Consider the following 22,633-nt stretch of genomic DNA (forward strand, 5'->3'; position numbering starts at 1 on the left):
AGCAGGATGAGGTACAACAGCAGCTTGGGTTACACGGCTCGGTTTACTGCTGACCTATCGACATTTACACTCGCACGCAGCCAGTAAACCGCCTTCAGATACTTGACCAAAAAAGACTGTGGCACTTGGCCCGTGCTGCTAATCCCCAAACTTGAGATCACACCCACGTACCACCACTTCGCACCCTGCAAGCTGGGAAACCCCATATAAATAAAGCTTAATTGCTGCTACTCCAACACAGCACACACAGACAAAACGTGCAGTAGCCAAACAAAGAGCAAAGCCCCAGGATTCCCTGACTCCCCCGCTCCTCTGCAGACCAGACCCTCCAGCCGATGTTCAACCCAAGTCAAGAGGACCATCGCCTTACCTGCAAACCTGGCATCTTGCATGACTGAATTTCTCCCTCTGCTAGGGAGGAAAAGGCACTTGTATAGTGAAGTTGAATTCATTTACTGCTTCTGCGCTCATGACTCTCAGTGGCACTAAAGAAAAGGGAAAATTAAGTGATGTGCTGAGACACCACTGCTATCTCTGACTCTGCAGAGAGGACACAGCCCTGGCTGCATCCCACCCCAGCCCACAGAGCAAAAGGCAGCAGTTCCTCTTGTTCCCTGTACTAAATTTGGACAGTAAGTAACGCCACCTTGTCACAGGGGTACAGAGAGCGTTTGCAACGCCCCATTTAACTCCACTGTACTCCTATCCAAAGGCTTCATCAGCATATTTCGGCAGCTCTTTGATGGATGAAGATAGATGGGAGAACATCATCCTTGTTGAAATCACTGTTTTATCAAGGTTAAACCATCCTCACGCTGCAACACCTCCCTTTGTTGCTTTGTTTCCAATCATACAATTAGTGGCAGGCATAACGTGCATTTGCATGGACCCCATTCCTCCCTCCTCCATTCACCTCTCCCTTCTTTGGGGTGGGGAGGGAGGGAAGCATGGGGAAACCTCTCCCATGTCCATGCCTAAATCCATCCAGCTCTGTTGGCTCTGGGGACCCATCAAAACCCAAAATCCACATGGATTTCATGAAGTTGCCTCTGACATAGGGAGGGCCAATGAAAGCGACAGCTGTGTCATCCATCAGGGCTCTTCAACAGCTCAACTTCTCCCTTCACCTTGGCACAACACATCTATTGGCACATTTCTGTGGGCTGAGAGCTAAAGCCACGGCAAGCAGAGGATGAAGAAGGAAAGCAGGAGGCAGGTAGGCTTTTGGTGGAGCCAGATGGCCCCATGGTGAAGGTACCAAAGGGAACAGGACGCTGAGGGGCAGAAGCACAGTTAATGACCCTTCTCCATTGTCAGCCTGGTTGGATAGGAGTGAGAAAGCCTGGGCAATTCGACGGAAAGAGCACTGGAGCCAGGGAGGGAGGGAAAGGCCTTTATCTCCAGGTCAGAAGTTCAACCCCAGCCCACATCAGCAGCAATAGAAAGCTGTTGCCTTCTGACACCTCTCTAGTAGCCAGCTGGGCAGGCTGATGGATGTCCCTGCGGCTCCCAGCACCAGCACATCCCCACCTGGCAGCCCGCACACATCTCCTCCAGCTCTTCCCAAGAGACATCCTCTCCACACTCATGGGACATGCCCACAGCAGCTGTGCTGGACTACCAGGCAAACTCAGGTACCCCCTGCAAATTCCAAGCACACTCAGGTGCTCTCTATCAAACCTCTTCCACAGAGCCCCTCTGCTGAGGAAGGCTTGTCCCCTTGCCTTGTTTTACCAGAAAGAATTGATGCATGGCCTTGAGCACCGTCCCTGGTGAACCACCTTGAATCACCCCATTTTTCCAAGATCAGACATTGTATGCTTGTGGTGGAGAAAACCTCGTGCAGGGTCAACATGGCCCCAGCGCATCTTAGGCAAACCCATGAGATAAGAAGCCCTTGTGCCTCCAAGTGCTGGTCCCACTGGAAACCCTAGATGCCAGGCCCCCAAGTCACCTTGACCCAGATTTCAGAGACATTTAAGGGCTGTCACCCCTGCTTGAGGTAAGGCCTCAATAGAGGAAAGCACCTGTTATCCCTGCAGCCTTAAGCCAGGCACTCGCAGGAGCAACATGATCCTGGTGGCGTGGGAATATATAAGGACAGACGACCAAGGTGGGCAGCACGCAGCTTTTAAACAGTCCACAGAACCCCCTATTTTCTGTAGCCCTGGGCTCCTACATACCTTTTAAAAAACCTGTACCCCCTTTATAGCACTGTTTGTCTCTGCAGGGCGCTATTAAGTTACAAGAATATCTCTGGGCCCAGGGCCAGCTGCCGTATTGTGTGGTCCCCATTAAACACAGATGGGTCAGAATGCCTCCTGCAGGGAGACCTGCTCCAGCCGTGGTTTTGCATCCCTGTCATAAGAAAGTTAGCTTTGGTGACTTTCTAGCTTTCTAGCTAGCCTATCAGTCCTACATGTTGCATAAGCCCCTTTGTCACCTTTCAAACAATGCTCAGTGGCATTCTGCACCCAAGGGTAAGATGGCTTGCAAGATCATTGGCTTTACAGTGGGGGAAACTGAGGCACAGACACCTGGGGGGCCAGCTCAGTCTTACTAAAGGCGGCACTGTGATTGCTGCGTAGCTGCCCCCCTTCACTCTTCCCACACCTCCCCTGAAACAGCTCCAGACACAGCCAGCACAGTGGGTCAGGTCTGCCAGCCCTCCCCTCCTCCAGTGGGATCTCTCCTCTGCTCTTTCACAAGCAGGGAAAAGCATCCCTGATATGCAGCTGAGCAGCCAACTGACCCTGGCAGGCAATGACCCAGGAGAAGGTCACTTACCCAGTCCGGCTGCAGTATTTTCTGCCTCCAAAGTCACCCCAGCTGCTGGGAGCACCCAATTCCCTTGGCAGGCCGTGGGTACATGGCCACACATAGACACCCACAGACTTTATGGGAGAGGTGTCTGGATTCACACTCCAGCTCCCTCAGGGCTGCTTCCCCACATCAATAGCATCCAACTGCTGTCAGGAACAGGGCAAGCCTTGCTTGCTCCCCTACCCCCTGCCTGTCCTGCCATCCCCTTCCTGGTACAGGCAGCCATAGTTTGCAGGTACCATCACAACAAACCTGGTGGAGAATGCTCACAGGGAAGTTTCCTCTGAGCTCAGTGTGCAGTGGTTGGCTTGCACTCCAAAGCACCGTGGTTTATGGCCCTTATAAAAACATTTATATCGAAACTGCCTGTTCCTATGCATATAAGGCCAATGCCTTCAGACTTGGGCAGGCCCCAACACCAAATTCAGGCACAGGGAATAACCCAGCTTCTCAGTGAGCGAAGCACATCCAAAGCTGGACAGAAACAAGCCAGCATTTCTCCAAGAGCTATATATGGATTTTGTAGCCCAGTCACAGTTCACCCTGGGAGAAGAGGCCAGGACGGGTGTGCTGACCAGCACTCTTGAGACACAACTACAGAAACGTGTTACCAGAAAACTAAAGAAAGGGTTTACAGCAGCAAAAAGCAAAGCAAAAGGCAGAGGTCTCCTTCACCCCATCCCCAGCACAGGCAGGTAAATGAGAACATGGATTAAACAGATGCAGCTTACGCTGGATCCTCAAACAAAACAAAAGCAAGACTTTCTGCAGTATAAATATGTCATTAAAAAGCACAGCTCTCGGCAACAGCACTGCAGCAGCAGATGTTCACAACAGCCCAGATCTTGCTTAACAGGAGACATCCACGTAGAAAAAAGCTCAGCACCTGAATCTTCCAGTTTTGCAAGGATCCCAATCCATGCACAGTAGACAGGACCAGTTCCCTTTCTCCCATATCATACTGATTGCCTCCAAATCTCCTTGTGTCTCCCACCAGGAAGAGCAGAAACATCTTCTCTCAGTTGCTGCTTCATATGCTATCACCAAGAAGATCCCTCCTTCAATTTCCCCGGGTACCCCAACAAAGTGCTCAGTCACACAGCCAGCCCAGCCCAGCCCAGAGCCCCATAGCAAACTTGTCCCCTCCTCCCAGTAACCACTAGCTTGCTCCAGGCCCCTGCAGCTTTCATTAAGAGCTCACAGAAGACACTTGCCCCAGGCTTCTCCACCAGACCTCAGCTGGGCTGTCCTCTGCCTCAGAGGTGGCAGCACCTCAACCACAGGGCAGTCGGGCATCTGCCAAAAGCAAGAATGCTCCGTGAAGCTTTGCTGTCTCATGGGAACATCCACTTCTAAGACTCAGGGACATGCAGACTTCAGTTCCTGGAGACAATTAAGAGAAATAAATCTGGTTGCTTTAGCCCCAGCACTGGAGGAGGAAAGATTTTCCCTAGTGCTAATGGAGGTACTTTTCCTTACATATATATCAGCTGAGATGATGTCAAGGCAGAGCATTAAATTAGCCAGCCTCTATTAATTACAGCACTTCTACAGCTCTTCCCATCTTCCAAGTGCTTTACAAACAGCACTAATTCCTGCACATGTTATCTCCTTTCCAAAAACCTCCCCGAAGAGCTGGCAAAGTCCTGCAGCCTGGAGCAGCACTGAAGTGAGTGGTCCCCACCCAGCCTCGAAGTGCCTTGCACAAGCAAAGGCACAGTGGGAGCCTGGACTCAAGGCCATTGTTTGGAGCAGGAGCCCAGCTAATTTACGAGTCATCAGAAGGGCAAGGACTCCCCAGCGAAGTCTGTCCCCAGCTGGTCTCCCATGGGCTGGGACTTACTGCTGTCCTCCCAACCCTGAGGGCTGCTGGCACTCCAGCATCTCTGCCTCACGTCTCTCTCTGGCGGCAGAATCTCTTCCACCATTAAAATTAACGAAGTGGGTTTGCAGAGATGTGGGTGCTACAGAGCCCCTCCTGTTCCTGGAGTTTGGGGTTGTTTTTAAATTGAGTTGCAGCCCTGTAAGTGCAAAGTTATACCAAGCGTCATTTACTTTACTGCTATGCAGTGAGGAGCGGGGAGGAAAGCAGGGCGCTTCCCTCCCGGCATGCTGTAAAGTGCCCGGCACATGCCGGCATACAGACACTGCCTGCAGTTTTCTGCTCCGGTCCGGCAGCACTCTCTGTGCCAAGAGCTACAGCCTGGAAAATGGCACTTGTGCTAAAGTGCCCGCATTAATCAAATCTTCATTCACACCAGCAGTGAGAGAGAGAGGGAAAGGCAGGGAGCGCCTCATCAGCTCCTCGAGCACAGTTTTCAGTTCAGCCAGGCTTGGGAAAGTGCACTACAGTACTTTGCCAGCCAATAAGCTCCATGCAATGCAATGGAAGCCATTACACCAGAAAAGGGCAGTGAAAGCCTCTGTATCACAGCTTTCAGAGACCTATGTGTTCCCAGGAAGGAAAATTACAACTTCCCAAACTAGATCCAGCAACACAGACAAAAAGGACCTATGGCAGAAGGGGGCCATGGAATTCCCAGCAAAATCACCAAGGTATGTTTTGACACGATGATTGACTACAACTTTCCCTGGGACCACTGATCCAGCATGCTACAAAGACAAGTTTAGCAACAGCAATGGGGACATCATGTATTAGACTCCCAAGGTCAAGGAACCCATGACAGCAATCACTAGATATGGGGCTATCCCTAATGCTATCCAAGTATAGGGCAACCTCGGCCTCTTAGCCACAATCTGCGAGGAGCAGAACAGATGCTAACCACATCAGCACCAACCTTGCACTGGGAAAACCCAACACCAGGCTGGCCCCTCACACCCCACAACAGCAGCGCAAAGGGTGGACAGACATGTACAGACTGACCTCTCCTCCCACACTGGAAGAAGAGTATCCTTGATGGGTATTCTTCTAACCTGTTCTTGGACACTCATTACAAAGGTGAGTCTACTACCTCCCCAGATGGACTTATACTTGCACACACAACCTGAAGAGATTGAACAAATGTTCAAACCTTGCTTGAATGCTGTGTTTGTTACTAATTCTCACCTGGCTTTTAGTCTTATATTCACTATTTCAGTCTGCAAAGCAACAGTACGTTTGCTGTCCTGTTTGGACTAAGCAGAGCAAGAACCACTTTGATTTTAGTCTGCCCAAGAGCTTAACTCCTGTACACTCCCAGCTAGGAGACTATAAGACAAAGTCTTGTCCAAGCTTACACAACTATCTGTGCCACTGGAAAGAAATCAAATACAGATCACCCAAAACCCAAGTGACTGCACTGCCAGGTAAATCAGGGAAAAAAACACTGAATACAAAGTGCAAAAAAGGGACGGTGGAGGAGGAATTCCCCTCCCTCCCATTTTAATAACCCAAGTTTGCAAGGACAAGAGCAGCTCTTCAAACTACACCAAGCTGGGTGCAGCAGCATCATGACTTTCACCAGTTTTCCGCTCATCGGAGAGGAAACGAACACAACATGCTCCAGTTTCTTCCGCTCATCTGCCTTTTTCTGCTCCTCATGGACCCTCTGGACAGCCAGACAAGACAGATCTAATGCTCAAAGGGGAAAGTCAGCAGAGCACAACCCTGCCAAGATTTTGAGAAACCTGCCAGGCAGACCTTAGATCATACCTGTCCCTTCCCTGCTGTGAAGGTACAGCAGGAACCAGTACCCCAGCCACCAGAAATGAACTGAATCTTAGCAAAACCCTGTCACCTATACTTGTCAGACACTCATAGCTTCAGCATCCCTGGACAAGAGATGGGAAGATGCCCTGCAGGTATGTTGGGACCTTGTCCTCCCAATATCGACGGCTGGTTTCAATCCTTCTCCCCTCTACCCCATCAGGGGGCCTAGGGCACAGGGCAGCAGCAAAGGGCAAGGTCTCCTGCAGGGTTCAGTTACAAAGTAGCCTGGTATACAACCTCCAGCAACAGTGGCAGGTGGCACTCAGCAGCCCATCCCCTCCAGAGCCATCACCTCCCAGATCCCCAGCAAGCGGGCCAAGACAGCCACAGGCTTCCCCTGAGTGAGTTGAACCACGACACCTTCACTCAGCACTCAGGAGTCTATCCAAAGCCACCTTCCAACCAGCCTTGATAAGTTAATGCAGAAATCTTCCCAAAGAGCCTGGCTATAGGAGACACTGGTCTCCACTGAATCAAGATCTGTTATGTTGTAATATAATAGATGTAAATTAAAACAGAAAATCTATCATGCCTCTAATGTAGCCTGATAGCTGAACGTGTGGATCCGTACAAGCAGAAGCACAGAGAGGAAGGGTGATATATGGCGAAGCTGGATGGAGGGTGAAAAGCGTGGCGAGACGAGCCGGAGAATGGTGCAGCCCGCTCTACGCTCCTCAGACCCAAGGGCAAGAGAGGAATAAATGTTGATTAGTGTTGATTTTGTCCGACGAACGCTTGTCGAGTGACAGTTGGACTAAGCTGCTCTGAAAGAGAAGCATTAATCTTGGTCTGGTTTAAGTAGAGTATATTAATTTGTGTCATTTTTACTAAGTCGCACTGAGAAAGGCTTCTTACTGCTTTGCATCTGACTGCTTTGGTGGTTTAGCCTACTTTATTTTTTTTTTCCTTCCTTTTTCCCTCCTTCTCCCTTTTAAACAGATATGGCGGCAGCGGCAACATATTCAAATAGCTCAGCAGGAGAGCGGGGGACCAAACGCCTCACTCCTGGATTAAGAAAATAAACTCCCAGGGTGTTGGCATAGCAACAGCATTTCAGATGAACTGCTATATATTCTGTGATTAATAAATTAACATTTTTTTTTCATATGGTTGTTCCTCTTTTTCTTTCCCCTCCTTCTGATGGCAGGAACAAGAGCGGGAAGAGGGTTGGCAGCAGACAGGGTAGGCCAGCACTGATATCCCCATGAGCTGGGGATGGGCTTTGCCCAAGTAGGGTGGCAGGGTCTCCCTCTCCATGTGCCCAGCCGTAGCATGGAGCTTTATGAAGTCTACAGAGGTGCAGGAATATGATGGGAAAGTGATGCCCCACATGTACGGGCAAAGGAGAAATGGACCTCAGGTGGATTGGGGTGTGGCATAGACAAGGAGACAGGCACAGGGGTAGGACGCAGCCCCAGGGCAGGCAAACCTCCTCGCAGGCAGGGCTGGAGGTGCTGCCAGTGCTGGGACGAGGCCCATTTCAATGCCCCTTTCAAGGGCTGAATAGCCCTAGCAGGCCAAAGAGCGTGCACACTCTCACAATGGAGTGAAGCACTACTACAGCAGCAGGCACCAGCATGGGCATGGGTTGCCTGTCCTGGTTTGGTTATGCTCCATTCCTGCTCTTAGGGGGACTGAGGGCTTCACAAGCAGGTGTATGCCCCTTGCTGGCAGACTCGACCTTTTGCAGCCACATTCTCCTCTCTGCTGCCTGCCTTCTTTCCTTTTGCTTACTCTTATGGAAAAGGGACTAGAGGGAGAAGCTAGCGAAAATACCATGAATTAAGAGCAAAAGACTGTGAAGTTCCCCAGAGCAAACTGCATGCACAGAGTTAATTTTCCATGGCTGGAGCAGGTAACAAGAGCTCCAGCACATTTCACAAGCCTTTCTGAACAGAACTGGGGATCCCATTCTCTAACAAACAAGAACCAGAACTTCCCTGAGGAGTACTGGTGAGGGATTGACCCAAATTCACTTTCTTCCTCCTGCCAGCGCTGGAAAGTGACCGGGTACTGCCTGCCTTCAGGTCCTTGCTGTGCCACATCCCCTAAGAGCCTGAACACAGGAGGGAGAAACCCAGTGAATTCAGCATTCATTATAGCCCCCTCCAAAATAAGAAGGTACAGGGATATGAGCTGGAAGAGCTTTACCACGATGGCAGGCTTTCACTGGGTGAAGGCTGGTGGCATAAGCCATGCCCTGTATTCACTCATAACAGGCAGTCTGCATGCCATGGGATCTCCATGCCAAGAAGGTCCAGGCTTGCTCTACATGCTGTTCCCACTGAATTCAGGAGGTTTCAAGTTGTTGGGTTTTTTGGTGTTTGTTTTTTTTTTTTTTTAAATTTTACTGCAATACCTCTCACATCTGCAAATATGCCCTAAACATCCCACTTCCTGTGCTGCTTGCAGCCTCTTGGCACCACTGCAATCCTCCCCCAGCTCCACCACCCAAAGCTGCTTTGTTTCAGACACCAACCGAAGTTGAAACATTTCCTCTTATTACCAATATCTGAATTTGTCTAAGTTTCATTAAAGCATTAAATCATTCTGATGAGGCTTGAGTTACAACCAACACAAGCTGAACGTGCACATAGGCACACTGCAGGCACACACTCTGCACACCCCTGAGAATTAAGGTCCTCAAGAAAAATCAGTATTTGTAAAAGCATTTCAGCTGTTTGAGACCCCAAGATTGCTTTTCAAACCTGGCTAGGAATGAGGCTGCTCAGCTTCTCCCAAAAGTAACACTTGTGCAATCCAGGAACATTACCAAATGGGTTTAAACACAAACCAAACCCATCAGTTCCACACTTGCTGCCCCACACACAGCTGCAGGCATGCAGCATTAAAACAGGGCAAGTCCCAGCTGGTATAAATGGATAAAGCTCTTTCATCACCAGCAGGAATACCCTGGTTTAAGCCCACTGCTGATCCCTTCCAGTATCTTTCGAGGTCTTAACATACACACTCCCCCCCCCCACCTCCTTCATAGCGTTATACCTCCGAGCATGGGAAGCCCTGGCACAAGCTGTGCCATTGTGTCAGGTCCCTCTATGTTCTCTATACCACAGTAGCATACAGCAGGGTCTCCACCCATGCCTCGAGGGCACCCTCTCACCCAGGAGACCTTCCTCTGCTGCTGGCAATACTAAAGAAATAGAAGCCTTTAAAATTGGAGCCATCAGGGAGAAGGAAGCAGAGCATGGCCCTGCAGCACTTTCCTCCGCTCATTATTGCTGCTGCTGGGGATGGCAGGCAAGCAGCACCACGTCCTTCCCTTACTGTTATCTTACACTACTTAGAAGCACAAAGGACTACTTATAAAACCCTCACTGGTGTAATGCTGTTTCTCAATGACTATTCTTATGGATCCTGGAGGATAAGCCGTATCAAAGCATTTCTACAGCTGCATACAGAGAGCTGGGGGTAAACTAAGCCTTTTATTTAAGCGACTGCCAGCCCCTTAGCCGAGCACCGGTAGTTTTCAGAGGGAAAGTGAGCATGAGCCCATGGTGACATCGGATCACCAAACTTCAGAGGTGTCTTTGGATATTGGCACATTCCTCATCTAATCCCATTTGAAAACATACCCTGACTTGCAACATGTTTATTAAACACACCAACAGTCAGTCTACAAGTAAGGACTGAGTCCCAGATCCAAAATATGCAGAGCCTGGGATTTATCTGCACCTGAAGGTGGGAACATTCCTCATCCCTCTCAAACACCATTTGTGAAAGCCTGCACAGAGTCACTGCAGCATCAAAACTACCCAGTCCTTCACTAATGCCTTCCATCTAACCCAAGAGATTTTAGAATAAATCAATGCACCAAAACACTGAGTCAAGTGTCTGCCCCTTCACTCACAAGAGCAAGCAAGACCCCAGCAGGCAAAGTGCACACACACATCACAGCTCATTTTCCCAGGGCTGAATTGAGGGAACTATGGTCAGCACAGGAAGAGGTGCAGCCCCTGCTTTCCAAGGTGTATGGCCCAGCATAGAAAAAACAAGGCACTGCTTGCCCATAAAGGACGACGACTTAGGTGCTTTTCCAGCAGTCTAAAATGGTACAAAAAAGATCCTATTGGTCCTGTCTTGATATCTGAATGCTGCCGATTGCAGAGGCTGTGTCCCTCCAGCAGTGCCCACTTGCTGGTGCCCACATGTCACACTAGTCCTTTACATGATTAGTCTTTAAATTTGTCTGCTGGACCACATGGTTCTCAGCATCCTCATTAGGGACAGCATCAAGCATGAGATCCTCTCCTAAAAATCTAAGTGGTCGACTAGCCAAGAATGGGACAGGGAAACCCACAAACTAATGTAAAAAAGAAAACAAACCCCAAACAAAACAAAACAAAAAAAACAGAAAAGAAAAAAGAAACAACAGAACAGCATCCTGGAATTTGTCCACGATGATCTGCACTAGGTTGTCCTGCTTCCCCAATTTCTCCAGTTTAAAATGAATCCGGCAAAGAATCGAGAGCTCGAACTAGAAGGGGAGATATGTAAAACAGCACCAACCACACAGCAAGCTGCAAAGTAACTCCAGCCCCTTACAGCTTTTGCCCCCTGCAGTATAATCCCCAGCAATGCTATTCAGACCCTGTTTCTGGCCTCACTTTTCAATACATCCCTTGTTCATCCTGAATTTCACCGCCCAGTTCCTAGTCCAGGAACTGCTCCGTGTGACCCATTCGGTAGTTCCTCACCATCTGACATCCACACCCCTCATTAGTTCATCTAGGGAGAAGCAAAGCAGCAATGCTTGCTCCCTGAACATGGCAAGAAAGAGCTTCGGGACCTTCCTCCCAAAATCTAGAGGAAGGTCTGAATTCAAACTCAGATCAACATTCCCAAACAGAAGACCAATCAGACCATTAATCATTAATTCCATACTGCTCAAAAGTCCCAATCCAGAGTTCAGCCCTGGACCATGTCCACTCACATGCCTGGTTTAGGAGCGCCTCTAACCTCCTGGGCTCACCATCAAGTTACCCACATCATGCTTATGCAGCAAAGTTAATGCACACTCATACCTGCTCTCCACAGTTTGCAGCCAAGGCCACAAGAGAGATGCCTGGAAAAGGTCTTCCACTGCTATTACTCTTGCATTTACAAAAGACCTCACAAAACTCCAGTGCTGTGCAAAGAAACAGTACAAATAGGTAAAATGCATTCATCTAACAAGCTTCTAGCCAGCATTCTGGGAGTAGCTCATTAATTTCTTAAGTTTCTCCTGAATCAGGTATCCCCTATCACATCCTAGCATCTAACATCCCCTTGGAGAGTGGCTGCTGGTATGTCTCCTGGTCTGCCATGGAAATTAGTAAGGCTCCACCACGAAAGGAGAATTTCACTCCCTAGCTCCGATTCCATACATCTAGAGTTCCTGAAACTCCCTTTATTTCACCAGTGCTGTTGCATTAATAAGATGTCTGGAGACACATGCTATAGCCAGTTAGGAAAAGGAACTAAGATCTCTCCTGCTCCATCAAGTGTGGCCTCTGCAGCCCAGAAAGCCCACTGCTATGCTTTTTGCCAAACCACACTGCAAATAACACATCTAATTTACTCTCCGCTGTGCTCCTTAGGTCTTTTGCAACATTACTGATTTCCAAGAGCTTTCTTCCCACTGAATCTTTCCGGTTTGGATTGTGAGGGTAGTCTTTTGCAATTCCTTCCTCACACATTCATAAAGTGTTGCTGTTCGCCACTAAAAAGCTGCTTGCTGGGCGCTACCCCGAAGGCAGCTGCGTTTCAATGGTCAGGAAGCTAATAATGTACATTACCATAGTGGTAGGCAGGGAGAGACGTGAACTGATGTTTATATCTTCCACACATGACCAATGCACAGAAGGACAGTTTTTTTTCAGAGGATAATTGGGAGACGGAGGGAAGCGCGTGAGACCACGGGAGCGAGCGGCAGCGCGCCGCCAGCACCCTGGCTCCCGATCGATAGGCCATCTGTAATAGAAGATCAATCGCTTCCATTTTGCGAGGTGTTAAGTGTGACGGGGATTGAATTAAAGCCAAGACCGTAAGAGCAGCTATAAGTTATGCCTTTCTCCTTCCCCCCTTTTTTTTTCTTCTAAGAAACAAACCCATAAAACAGTACTTTTTTTCTTTCCTCTTCCCTGCCCCCTCCCTTTTCTCTCTAAGATTTTCAATTAGGTGAGTGGAAGGACGAATGGTGCAAATACATTTTGCTGGAGTTCTAAGTGCTTTTGAAACCCCCGTCAAAGCATTTAGTAACACAAGATTTAAGATGCCCAATTAATTCTTCCCCAACAAGGAGCCAAAAGTAGATGCAGGAGGAGGTTAAAAGCTAAGTGTTTAATTAATATTAAATTTATATGATTCTTTATCACCAAAAGCACTGTAAAATTGAAAAAGCAGTTAATTTTATGGTCGCTGTGTATTCCTCTGCTTTGATCTTTGATCCATGGAATGAAATCGCAGAGTGTAAAGATTCTCCTGCTTTATTATACCTGTGTCATGGCAGGCATGCTGGGTGAGGTGAGCTCATCGAGCCCCAACACAAACTAGGTAGGGTGGTACCCAGGCAGAAAACCCACACGCTGCCCAGCACTTGGGGCTGCACAGTTTGCAATCACCCCCAAGGGGAACTTTGTGCCATTTGGCCAAGGACTGCATGAAACTCTTCGTAAGCCACCACTGCCGATTCCTGGCCTCCCCCATGCCTATCTGCCAGCAAGACAAAGAGCTATTATGCAGAATGGATTGCACTGGAGAAAAAAAAAGGGGGGAGAATAATTTCTGCAGGTTTTTTTTTTTAATGTGGTTTTTTATATTTTTAAACACCACTGGGAGCCTCATTATAATTTACTTATTAGCAGAGGGGAAAAAAAAAACAAATAAGTAAAAGAAATTTAACATCTTAAAAAAATATTTAAAGGGAGGAAAAAAAAAAAAAAAAAAATCAACAGGATGAAAGTTCTCCAAGCTTCAAAGCAGTTGCAAGATTTCCAAATCAAACATTTCAGGTAGCCTCACTGGCAGCAAGCTGCCTTGGGGTCAGCTCCCCATGACAGATCCATCACTGCTCCCAGCCAGACAGGTACGGTCCCTGGACCACCAATGCCCACACTGCCCAGATGGACACCTACAACACGAGCGTGTCTCCACAGTGAGCAAGACCATCTGACCCTGCTCCTCTCACCCAGCTCTCCACTTAAAAACCCTTTGGAAGATCACATACATCTTTCCCTGTCCCTTCAATTCAGTGCCTCCTTCCCAGAGAGAGGTATTGTGCATATATTCATATAGTAAGAAAATGAGAGTTTATATGGGAATTTAATCTTATTAAAGTCTTGATTTTAGGGCAGGTACATAAGTCATACCTTATGTATGAGGCACAAAGTAATGAATGGTGCAGCTCTCAGGATACAGATGAGAAAACTGGAAAGTCATTAAGGATGGGCAAAAATTAGGCTTGATATCAAGAAATAAGATTAATAATTGGCACTGCTTCATAAGCAATGGGAATTAATACTGTTAACCCTTTGCCCCCACTGTTCAAATTATTTTCAGTTGCTGGCAGAGGACAGTCAACTTATCCTCATGAGAGGTTCCAGCACACGAGTAACACAAGTTGCCCCAGGTCATGCAGCAGTGATGCAGCAGATCCTGGTAGAGAAACCAGGTTTCTCCTCTCCCATGGGATGCCAGAAGAAGGTTCCTCTTTTACTAAGCCGAAGAGATGTCAGACACACAAAGAAACAACCTATAACCTCAGGGAGTCTGAAATGGGACTGATAAGAACCTTGCTGCTGTTAGCAGGGCATCTCTGTTCCCATCCATGACAGGGAAAGTATGAGACAGAAGTGTTTTTAACATTGCCACTGGAAGGGCCATTGGGTCCAGTCATCAGAGATGCTGGCCACCAAATCACACCCTCCAGCTGGCACTTTGCCAAACCCATATTCAGCTTGTATTTTTAAGGGTCAAACTACCCTTGATCCAGCCAAGACAAGAGGTCAGATTTCCGAACACTCAGGCATGGGCTCGAACCAGACTACCAGCTTTTAAGCCTTGCACAAGGCACATCAACCAAAAAAAGACCAACTGGGAAGTATTGGCAATTGTCTATGGGGAGGTATCTACAGCCAGACTGCTCTCTCTCCCTTGTTCAGGGAAGAGAAACAGGTACCAAGAGCCCACGTCCTGCTAACATTCAACTCTAAGGTGGTGCTTTCAGGATCTGCTTGACAGAAGTCCTACACGACTTCTGGTCCTCTCCCATGAACCAGAAGTCATGTATGCTCAAGCACAGCTGTGTATCTATCTTGGGAAGAGCTGCCGTTAAGCGAGATGTTCAGGGAACACAGCACATAAAGGGACCTGTGTTGCTCTGACAACTCCTCTGACTCCTCCAAAGTAGGAGAGAACAGCAGGTCCACCACAGCTATGCCCATACACAGTGCAGCCTCCCCACACAGACAAACTGACTGTATTTTATACGTGTGCATGCAGATATCGACAGATGGGGAGAGAAAATTACTGTGTCCATAAATTGAAGCTTTGGTCACATCAGCTCAAGAAGCAGAAAAGAAAATTTAGAGCCAAAACCCAGCTTGTGTCAGTCAAGCTGATGAGTGCAGGCGCCAAAAAACACACCCCTTAGCACAGGGAGGCAAGATGCAAGCACATGCACGCACAGACCCTGCTTCTCTTCATCTATTCTCAGCAACTGTTTGTCTGAGGCCACATGCAACTGGATTTGTCAAGCCCCCTTTTAACAACTTCTTGTCACAGTCCATTACCAAATTGCATATAGTTATATATTCCACTAATTAGGCTTCTAAAATATCATTAACATGTCTCTTGATCATTAGCATAACGTATGAGGCGTCCTCGTTAGGCACGACTCGAGTTTGTTAATGCGGTAATGAAAGGCACAGGGCTGGTACTGCAGGAGCCATGCAGAGATAGGAGCTGGGAACATCAAAAGCATCAGTGCCAGGATTAAAAAAGAAAAAACAAGAAGATCAGCAAGAGGCTGGGGCAGAAGCCAATAGCTGAGAAACCAGGGGGATGTGGAAGGTCGAACAAGCATCTCCAGGCAGGCAAATACTGCACATATACCGTGCCATCTTCTCCAGACTAAAATAACATTCCCATGATCTGGGTACAGTGCAGGTCAGAGATGAGTCAGGACCACAGACCTGAATACACCATTATCAGGGTCTGAATAAAAAGGTAGTGATGACCACAGTCTATGCGAGACTTCAGCTCTGTAGCACAGATAAGTGTCCCCATTTGAACCCTTCCTGTCTGGTTGACCCTGTGACACTCCTCAGACCTACTTGGGCCAGCCCTTCTACACACAAGGACATCCCGCACCCAAAACCCACATGTTCCTCCCTCCACTGAAACCAACATTAAGCACTCCCTCTCCCCAGTCTCAAGATAAAACTGGTCCAATGCAATGCTAGGCACCACCCTCACCCAGCCAGCTCAGACTATGCAACATTGAGCAATCACCCCAGTTAAACCGACAATGAAAAACCACCACCCACCAGGCATTACACAGCAGGAGATCAAGGGCTTTAGAGACAGCAGCTGGGATGGTGCAATGACATGGTCAAGATCATAAGAGAAAGATATGAAAGGTCTCTGGTACCTAAATGTGACCCCCAGACACCAGTATTTACATATGTGCTTCAATGTATCCAGGGCTAGGGGACGAAGGATGTGAATTAATAGCCAAAGGTTTGACCAGGACAGATGCTTCCACATCCAAGCCAGCTCATGTATCAGTGGTTACCACCACTGCTATAAATAAGCAGGAACTTCTTTTATTTTTTTCCTTTGAGCAAATAACTCAATAAGTCACCGCATGAATGATATTGTAAATAGCTCCAGCAGAGTGCAAGTCAGGGCTGCTTCCAATTAGCTTTCACTTACGCTCTTCCTGCCTGTGCCAAGTTTGCAGAGTTTGTTCCCAACACACTGCTTGCTGTCTGGGGAGAGGTGGAGAGCTAACCCAACTGCAAGCCAGGCCACCACTCCTCCAAGTTAGAAATGATCTTTTCATTAAAGCTGTGAGGGTGTCACAGCAAGTGAAAACAGCCCACATATACATTAATCTTTGTCCAGATGTTAATGCAAAGGGGGGGGGGGGAGGAAACAACCAAGAGCTTTTCTTCAGCTGCTGAGAGCAAGCACCAGCACCACCGCAGCAAAAACTATGAAGCAGCATACAACTTTTTATTAGAACAAAGACATAAAACATGCTTGGTGAAGGCAGCCCAGGGGCTTTTACACATGCATGTTAAGGGAAGCCCCCACACATCCCTAAGAAACAGGTAGGACACATCCTCATGGGTTAACACCACTGCCAAAATAACAGGGGAAAGATAGATGATTTTGTGACTCTTCATCAAAAAAATTCCTCTTTCATGACATAAAGGCAGTGTTAAGGCTCTTTCCAAGTTTTTGCTCATTCATACACACAACCTCTGTGTCGTGCACATGCACATGCCTTCACGCAGCAGCTGGTCCCGATACAAGGGGAACATCACAGCCAGGAAACTATCAGCAGGAAGATGAAATACAGGGCAGGAGAGTGCAGGATTTGTTGGTAGCCTATAGGAACAAGAATTCTGGGGAAAGAGCTTAAGTCCTCACTACCTCTACCTGGGAATGGCTCTAGGAAAGTCACAGGGTGTCCATGCCTCACCTTTGCCATCAGGACAGTGTTACAGGTGCCTAACCTGTGCCAGGATGTGGAGGGGGACCAGGAAATCAAGACCTGCTCATCACGTATTTCACCCAAATCTCCCTTCTTAAGTCACCACACAGCTAGGTACCATGCCCACCCAGGCATCTTGCAAGGAGGTCAGCAATACCCTAGAGCAGGACCAGGAGGTCTACCTAAGTAAGCAGGTGCATTCTTTCACACCCAAGCAGACTCCCTTTCCTGCCACTCCAAACCATATCATTGCATTGAAATATGAACATTGGAAAGCAACTACTGTTTTGGGGAGAAAGGGTTACAGCAGTAAGCACAGCACACACCACTTCAGTTTGTTTCCTGCCTTTCAAGCCGAAAGTAACAATCACAAAAAAGAAAAGCCACTAGAACTTGATAAAGATTTTCAATTTGGAAGGAATCAGGAAAAAGTTCCAGGAAAGGGAAGGGAAACAACCTTCTTTTAACCCTCTAAAAATGCAGTGAGAATCAGCTCTCACCAGCTACAGGTTTATATTTTTCCCCTGTGGTTTTTCAGTCATCTTTACCCCCTCTCTATGCTCATCTTCCCACTCCCTCCCACATCCTCAAATGGCAGCAGTGCTCTAGTAAAATGGCCAGAGAAGGTCTTCTCCTCTCCCCATGCAGGGGTTGACCTCTCCACATCTGGACATAGCTGCAGCCTCCGGTTTTCCACAGCAGGCGCCGGCAGCACAGCAACTTTCCCGAAAACACAGTCCTCTGACCTCCTTTCTCTGACCCAGCCACCTCCTGTCCCTCTGCTGAACTCCACCATCCTCCACCCAGCCCAGGATGGGGACAAAGCACTATCTCACCAGGGGCGCAACTCCTCCAGACAGGGCCTTGACAGCTCTCACAGGTCCAAGTCCTGGGTGTATTTGCTTGGGAGACTGAAGTGGGGTCAGAGAGAAGAGAAAGAGAATCCAGACAGCGAACAAGGCAGATTTAATTAACTAAAATAAACAACCTCAACAGCAACAAATCCATTCAAATCCTAGAGCTGTTTCACTTTTGATCACCTGGAGGGTGCTTGCCACTGCAGTCTACCTCTATCCAGCGCATCTATTATATAACCAAGCCAGGAGGGATTACAGACCTATCAATATCTCTGTTGGTGCTATGGCCTTCATCCTTCTTGTGCTGCACAAGTCCACCACATCTCACAACGTTGTTGAGCCATATGAACATGCCTTAGGCTTCCGTGGGCAGTCCAGCAAAAGGTGGCCCATACTCTGGCTTTTCCAAGCCACACATGGTCTGGACAGTCACTGATAACCACATCATGTTCCTTCCCTGTGGAGGTCCAGCACTCCCTCCTCAACATGCCCTAGCTTTCCCATAACAAACACAGCCACATTTCTCTATCGGACCTGCCTCTCCCAGAACAACAATTTTAAGACACTAACACATTGCTGGAAGACCACAGCGATGCTCCCATAGAACACGAGACCTCATCCCAACAGGGGCCACAAGCAACCATCCTGTCCATGTAGGATAGTTTTTCCAAACATCCTCCCACTCAGACTGCATCTGCCCAAGGCAACCCAGAGCTCCCCTCACCTTGGACCATCTTGGCTGTAAGAGCATAACAGAAAGCAGAGCCCATGCTAATGGCGAAAATGTCCTGTGACTCAGGGCGATCACAGTACCAACAAGAAGGGCTCACACCAGTGCCATTACTTGCTCCCAGACAGAGGAACAGATATTCTTCGTAGGGCACAAACAGCTTTCCCCACTTACATCACCACCACCAAACACTACTTTTGCAGCTTCCCCAGCAGCAAACCTACTGATTTGTGGCCCTCCTTGCTGGGTAAGTGTGGAGACCCCACCCTCACCCTCCCAGCGTAGCTGGGGGGGAATCACATCGATAGAGACTCACAAATGCAGCGAGACACAAGCCTCCCTGCTGCCTGCAATCAACTTCATTTGTTTATTTTTATTTGAACAAAACTTTGGCTGGGCTGGGGGGAGGCTGAAAGGGGGACAAAACCCTGGAAAGCCAGACTGTGCACTGGTCTCCAAAGGGACTGAAACTGAGGATGGGAGGAGGGGCCAGCTCTCCTTTCCAAAGAGCTTTCAATAGGAAACAGATGTTGAGGGCCCAAGCACCAAAAGCAGGCTCTGCAGGCTCTCCATGCTCCCAACAGAATCCATTTTAATTAAAATATTTCGGTTTGCGCACGAGGCAAGAGTTACGGGGAGCAGGGAAAGGTCCAGGGGTGATGTGCTTGTTACCTCTTTGCAGGCAGCAGGGTTTGGCAGGGCTGGAGAGGGTGCCAGGGTATGTAGGGGCAGAGAACCCATCCCGTACCCCCAGCCCATGATCCCTCCCCTCTTCCCTCCCTTGCCTCCAGCAGGGCTCGACATAAATTCTGCTGACCTCGAGTGAAAAATTGCCTCATTTCAGTACAGAAAAAAAATAACATTACATCATGTAGGCTGTGTCAGGTTCTATCAATGCCCCCTTCCCACCCACCCCCAAAGTGAGGGGGATGTAACCCAACACTATGAAAACAACAGCCTGGAGAAGAAAAGGGGCCTTTGTCATGGACCGTCAGCTCCCTGCTCCTGCCTGAGGTGAAGAAAGATCTCTAAAAATGTTAGGCTGGGAGGTACAGACTCCAGACATGTCGTCGTCCCCCCCCATGGCCCCTTTGCTTCCCCATCTCCACTTTCAAAACTCCTGCTTCTCCCTTACCTAAAAACTTACACCTTTACTAGGATCCAGAGCTCCCTTTCCTTTTCCCCCAGATGCCTTGGCAAAGGTCAGTCTCTTGAAAAAAAAAAACAACAGGGTGCCAGAAGACTGAAAGCGCAGCCATAGGATCACTAAAGCCTGACATTAAGCCTGGATGAGTCAATAGTATCCTTCAGGTGAAGATCTGTTCTGGCTTTTTTCTCAAGGGCATCCAAATCCCTTGCAGGAGGGAACACAGAACAGAGGATACGCACCTACACCCAGCTCCCGGAAGAAGAACTAGTGAACGGCCAGGACTCAAACAGTAAGGAGGGGAGCCAGCAGGGCCTGTGCCATAGCTACCTGAGAGAAACCACGTGCCCTGACAGAGCAGACACAGAGAGCACCTGCCCATCCCATGGGGACAGGCATGAGCCAACAAGGAGAGGAAAGGAAATCAGGGCCCACAGGATCTGATAACCAGCATCAGCAACACACTGTGTTAGGGTCCACAAGGCTCAGAGTTCAGCGGGGCCAGGCACAGGCTGCGGGGCTCTCCTGTGGCTGCTCAGGGAGCAATGTGTCAGGCAGATGGAAGGCAGGCTGTGCCATTCACATCCATAGCTAGGGAACAGGCCCTAACCTGCTTTATTTACTGGGAGAAATGAGCTGCACAAGCCGGAGGTCCCACAGGCTTCCAGGCTGAGCATGCAAGTGGGAATACAGGGGAGTACAAATGGAATAAGCCCATGACCATGCACAGGGCAGGGTTGTGGGGTTTTTCTGCCTCCCTGCTGGGATCATGCTTTCCGTTGTCACAGGTTGGGGGAACAGGGGCAGGCACCTCAGCAAAGCATGTCTTGCTTAAACCACGCTCATTGGCAGTACCCCACCTCACTGGGCACAAACCACAGCAAAAGGGAAAGTAGCTACTGCTGCCCACAGGCAGCACAGCATCAGGCCACGCGCAGGTCAAGGGGAGAGGGAGAACACCCAGCTTGCCCCAGGCCCTCGGCTCTAAAATGTATTTTCTCATTAACGTGTAATACGGTTTTATTGTCTCAAACAATGTCTGTTTTCGATCAGTTCCTTTATCCCAGACACTGCCACGCACAGAGGCCGACGACGCCAGATGGTTCATGTTGCAGGAGTCTTCCCGCTCTTCCTTGCCCGCCCCCTAATTCCTTACAAATTCCTGGAATGCCTGCGCCCCCAAAAGCCAGCCTGAGGCAGGGGCAGGCATCAGCCTCCGGAGCAGCGGCTGGGGGCCCTCCCCTCCTCACCAACATCAGCTCTTACAGGGCAGGTCCCTGGCACCAAGCAGTGGCTCCTGTCTGTCGTCTCCTTCAAGGGGCTGCCAGCAAGTTGTTTGCACCCAAAATCAGAGATCCTCCTTCACCAGTGTTGGGGGGGTCCTCTACTTACGGAGGGATGCCCAAGCACCCAAAACATCCTAGTCCGAAAGGCACACCCAGCACTGAGGCTGCAGGAGGCAGGGAGGACATCTGCCCATAATCCCCACCACGTGCCCAAGGCCACCAGGCCCCTGCCGCAATGCTCACAGCTCCAGCTTTCACCCACGCCTCCCAGTGTTAATCCCCACACCGGCAGCTGGATGCAGAGATTCATTGAGCCTTTCACAAAATCCAAGGGCCTATCCAAGCCTCGGCCAAATCAAAGGGAAGGCTCCCGCTGACTTCAAGCAGCCTGCCTCCCCTCTGTGCTGGCTATCCAGACAGGCAGCTAGGCTGACAGCTCCAGCCCACCCTGAAACACCTCCTGGAAATCCAGCAAGGCTCATGCTCCTCCTGCCATCCTCCCAGCACCCTTGCAAGCACCTTCTTCTTCGGAGGAGGAGGAGGGACAGTACCAGCCCTAGGAAGAGGCTCTGCTGAGCACAACGCAGCAGCAAGGGAGAAAAATAAGAGATGCCAAAAGCGATTGTTCAGCGTGGAAGAAGGCCAGGAGACCAGTGTTCACACCCTTAAAACTCAGGAAAAGCACCACAAGAGCACAGATACTCCCATCTGGGAAAAACCTGGATCTGGTGGAAAAGATGGCACTTTCTCCAAGGCACTGAAGCACGGCACAGCTGGGCTGTGGGTCATCCCAAACCAGGCATCAGATGCAGGGTCCTACAGTCTCTCTTATCCTGCAGAACTTGTCCTGTCTCCTGGGAGCTGCATATGATCCATCTTTTCCACCCATTCATGCTCCATGGCAGCCACTGCCCATTGAAAGTCTCCACTATCTCTCAGTGGGCTGGAGGGGACACGCAGCACACAGCATCACGGGGCTGACCACCACTCTCCAGGGTTTGGATGCCACAGTTTTCCTCAAGCTTCTCGGAGATCTACCAAGCAGATGACTGTGTGCTCCCAATCCAACTGAATTTTCACGAGGACACAAGACAGTCCCACTGCCAAGTTTCCACAGCTCTTCCAGGGAGAAGGAGCCAGAACCAGAGCCTAAGCCTTGAGAGGCACTTCAAAAATCTCACACACACAACCAGGAGGACACTTCCCCCCCCCCCCCTTTTTTTTTTTTAATTTCCCTGAGCCAGTCAGCTCATTTTAGCAAGCCCTATGCCAAACCTGCCTCCACCCAGAGAAATGCCAGGGCACTCAGTTAAAGTCCTGCCAAGTTCTAAGTGATGAGGAAAAAAAGAAAGGGGTTGGAG

General features: G+C 49.1%; 1 protein-coding gene across 4 annotated transcripts in view; it reads right to left on the reverse strand.

The window, feature by feature from the left end:
- PBX1 (PBX homeobox 1) overlaps positions 1-22,633 on the reverse strand; it is a 132,441-nt gene that overhangs the window by 84,991 nt on the left and 24,817 nt on the right. Inside the window, exon 1 of one of the 4 annotated variants that reach the window (XM_057427370.1) lies at positions 371-558. The exons of the other annotated variants lie outside the window; for them this stretch is intronic. Within the exon in view, the coding sequence (XP_057283353.1) occupies positions 371-452 (82 nt within the window). The 5' untranslated portion in view covers positions 453-558. Of the gene's footprint in view, positions 1-370; positions 559-22,633 lie in introns of those variants that run through there. 4 annotated transcript variants of the gene reach the window in all.

The sequence above is a fragment of the Pezoporus wallicus genome, unplaced genomic scaffold, assembly GCF_028554395.1.
Source record: "Pezoporus wallicus isolate ANWC-B61680 ecotype Strahan unplaced genomic scaffold, APGP_CSIRO_Pwel_v1 scaffold_7107, whole genome shotgun sequence".
Classification (NCBI taxonomy): Eukaryota; Metazoa; Chordata; class Aves; order Psittaciformes; family Psittacidae; genus Pezoporus; species Pezoporus wallicus.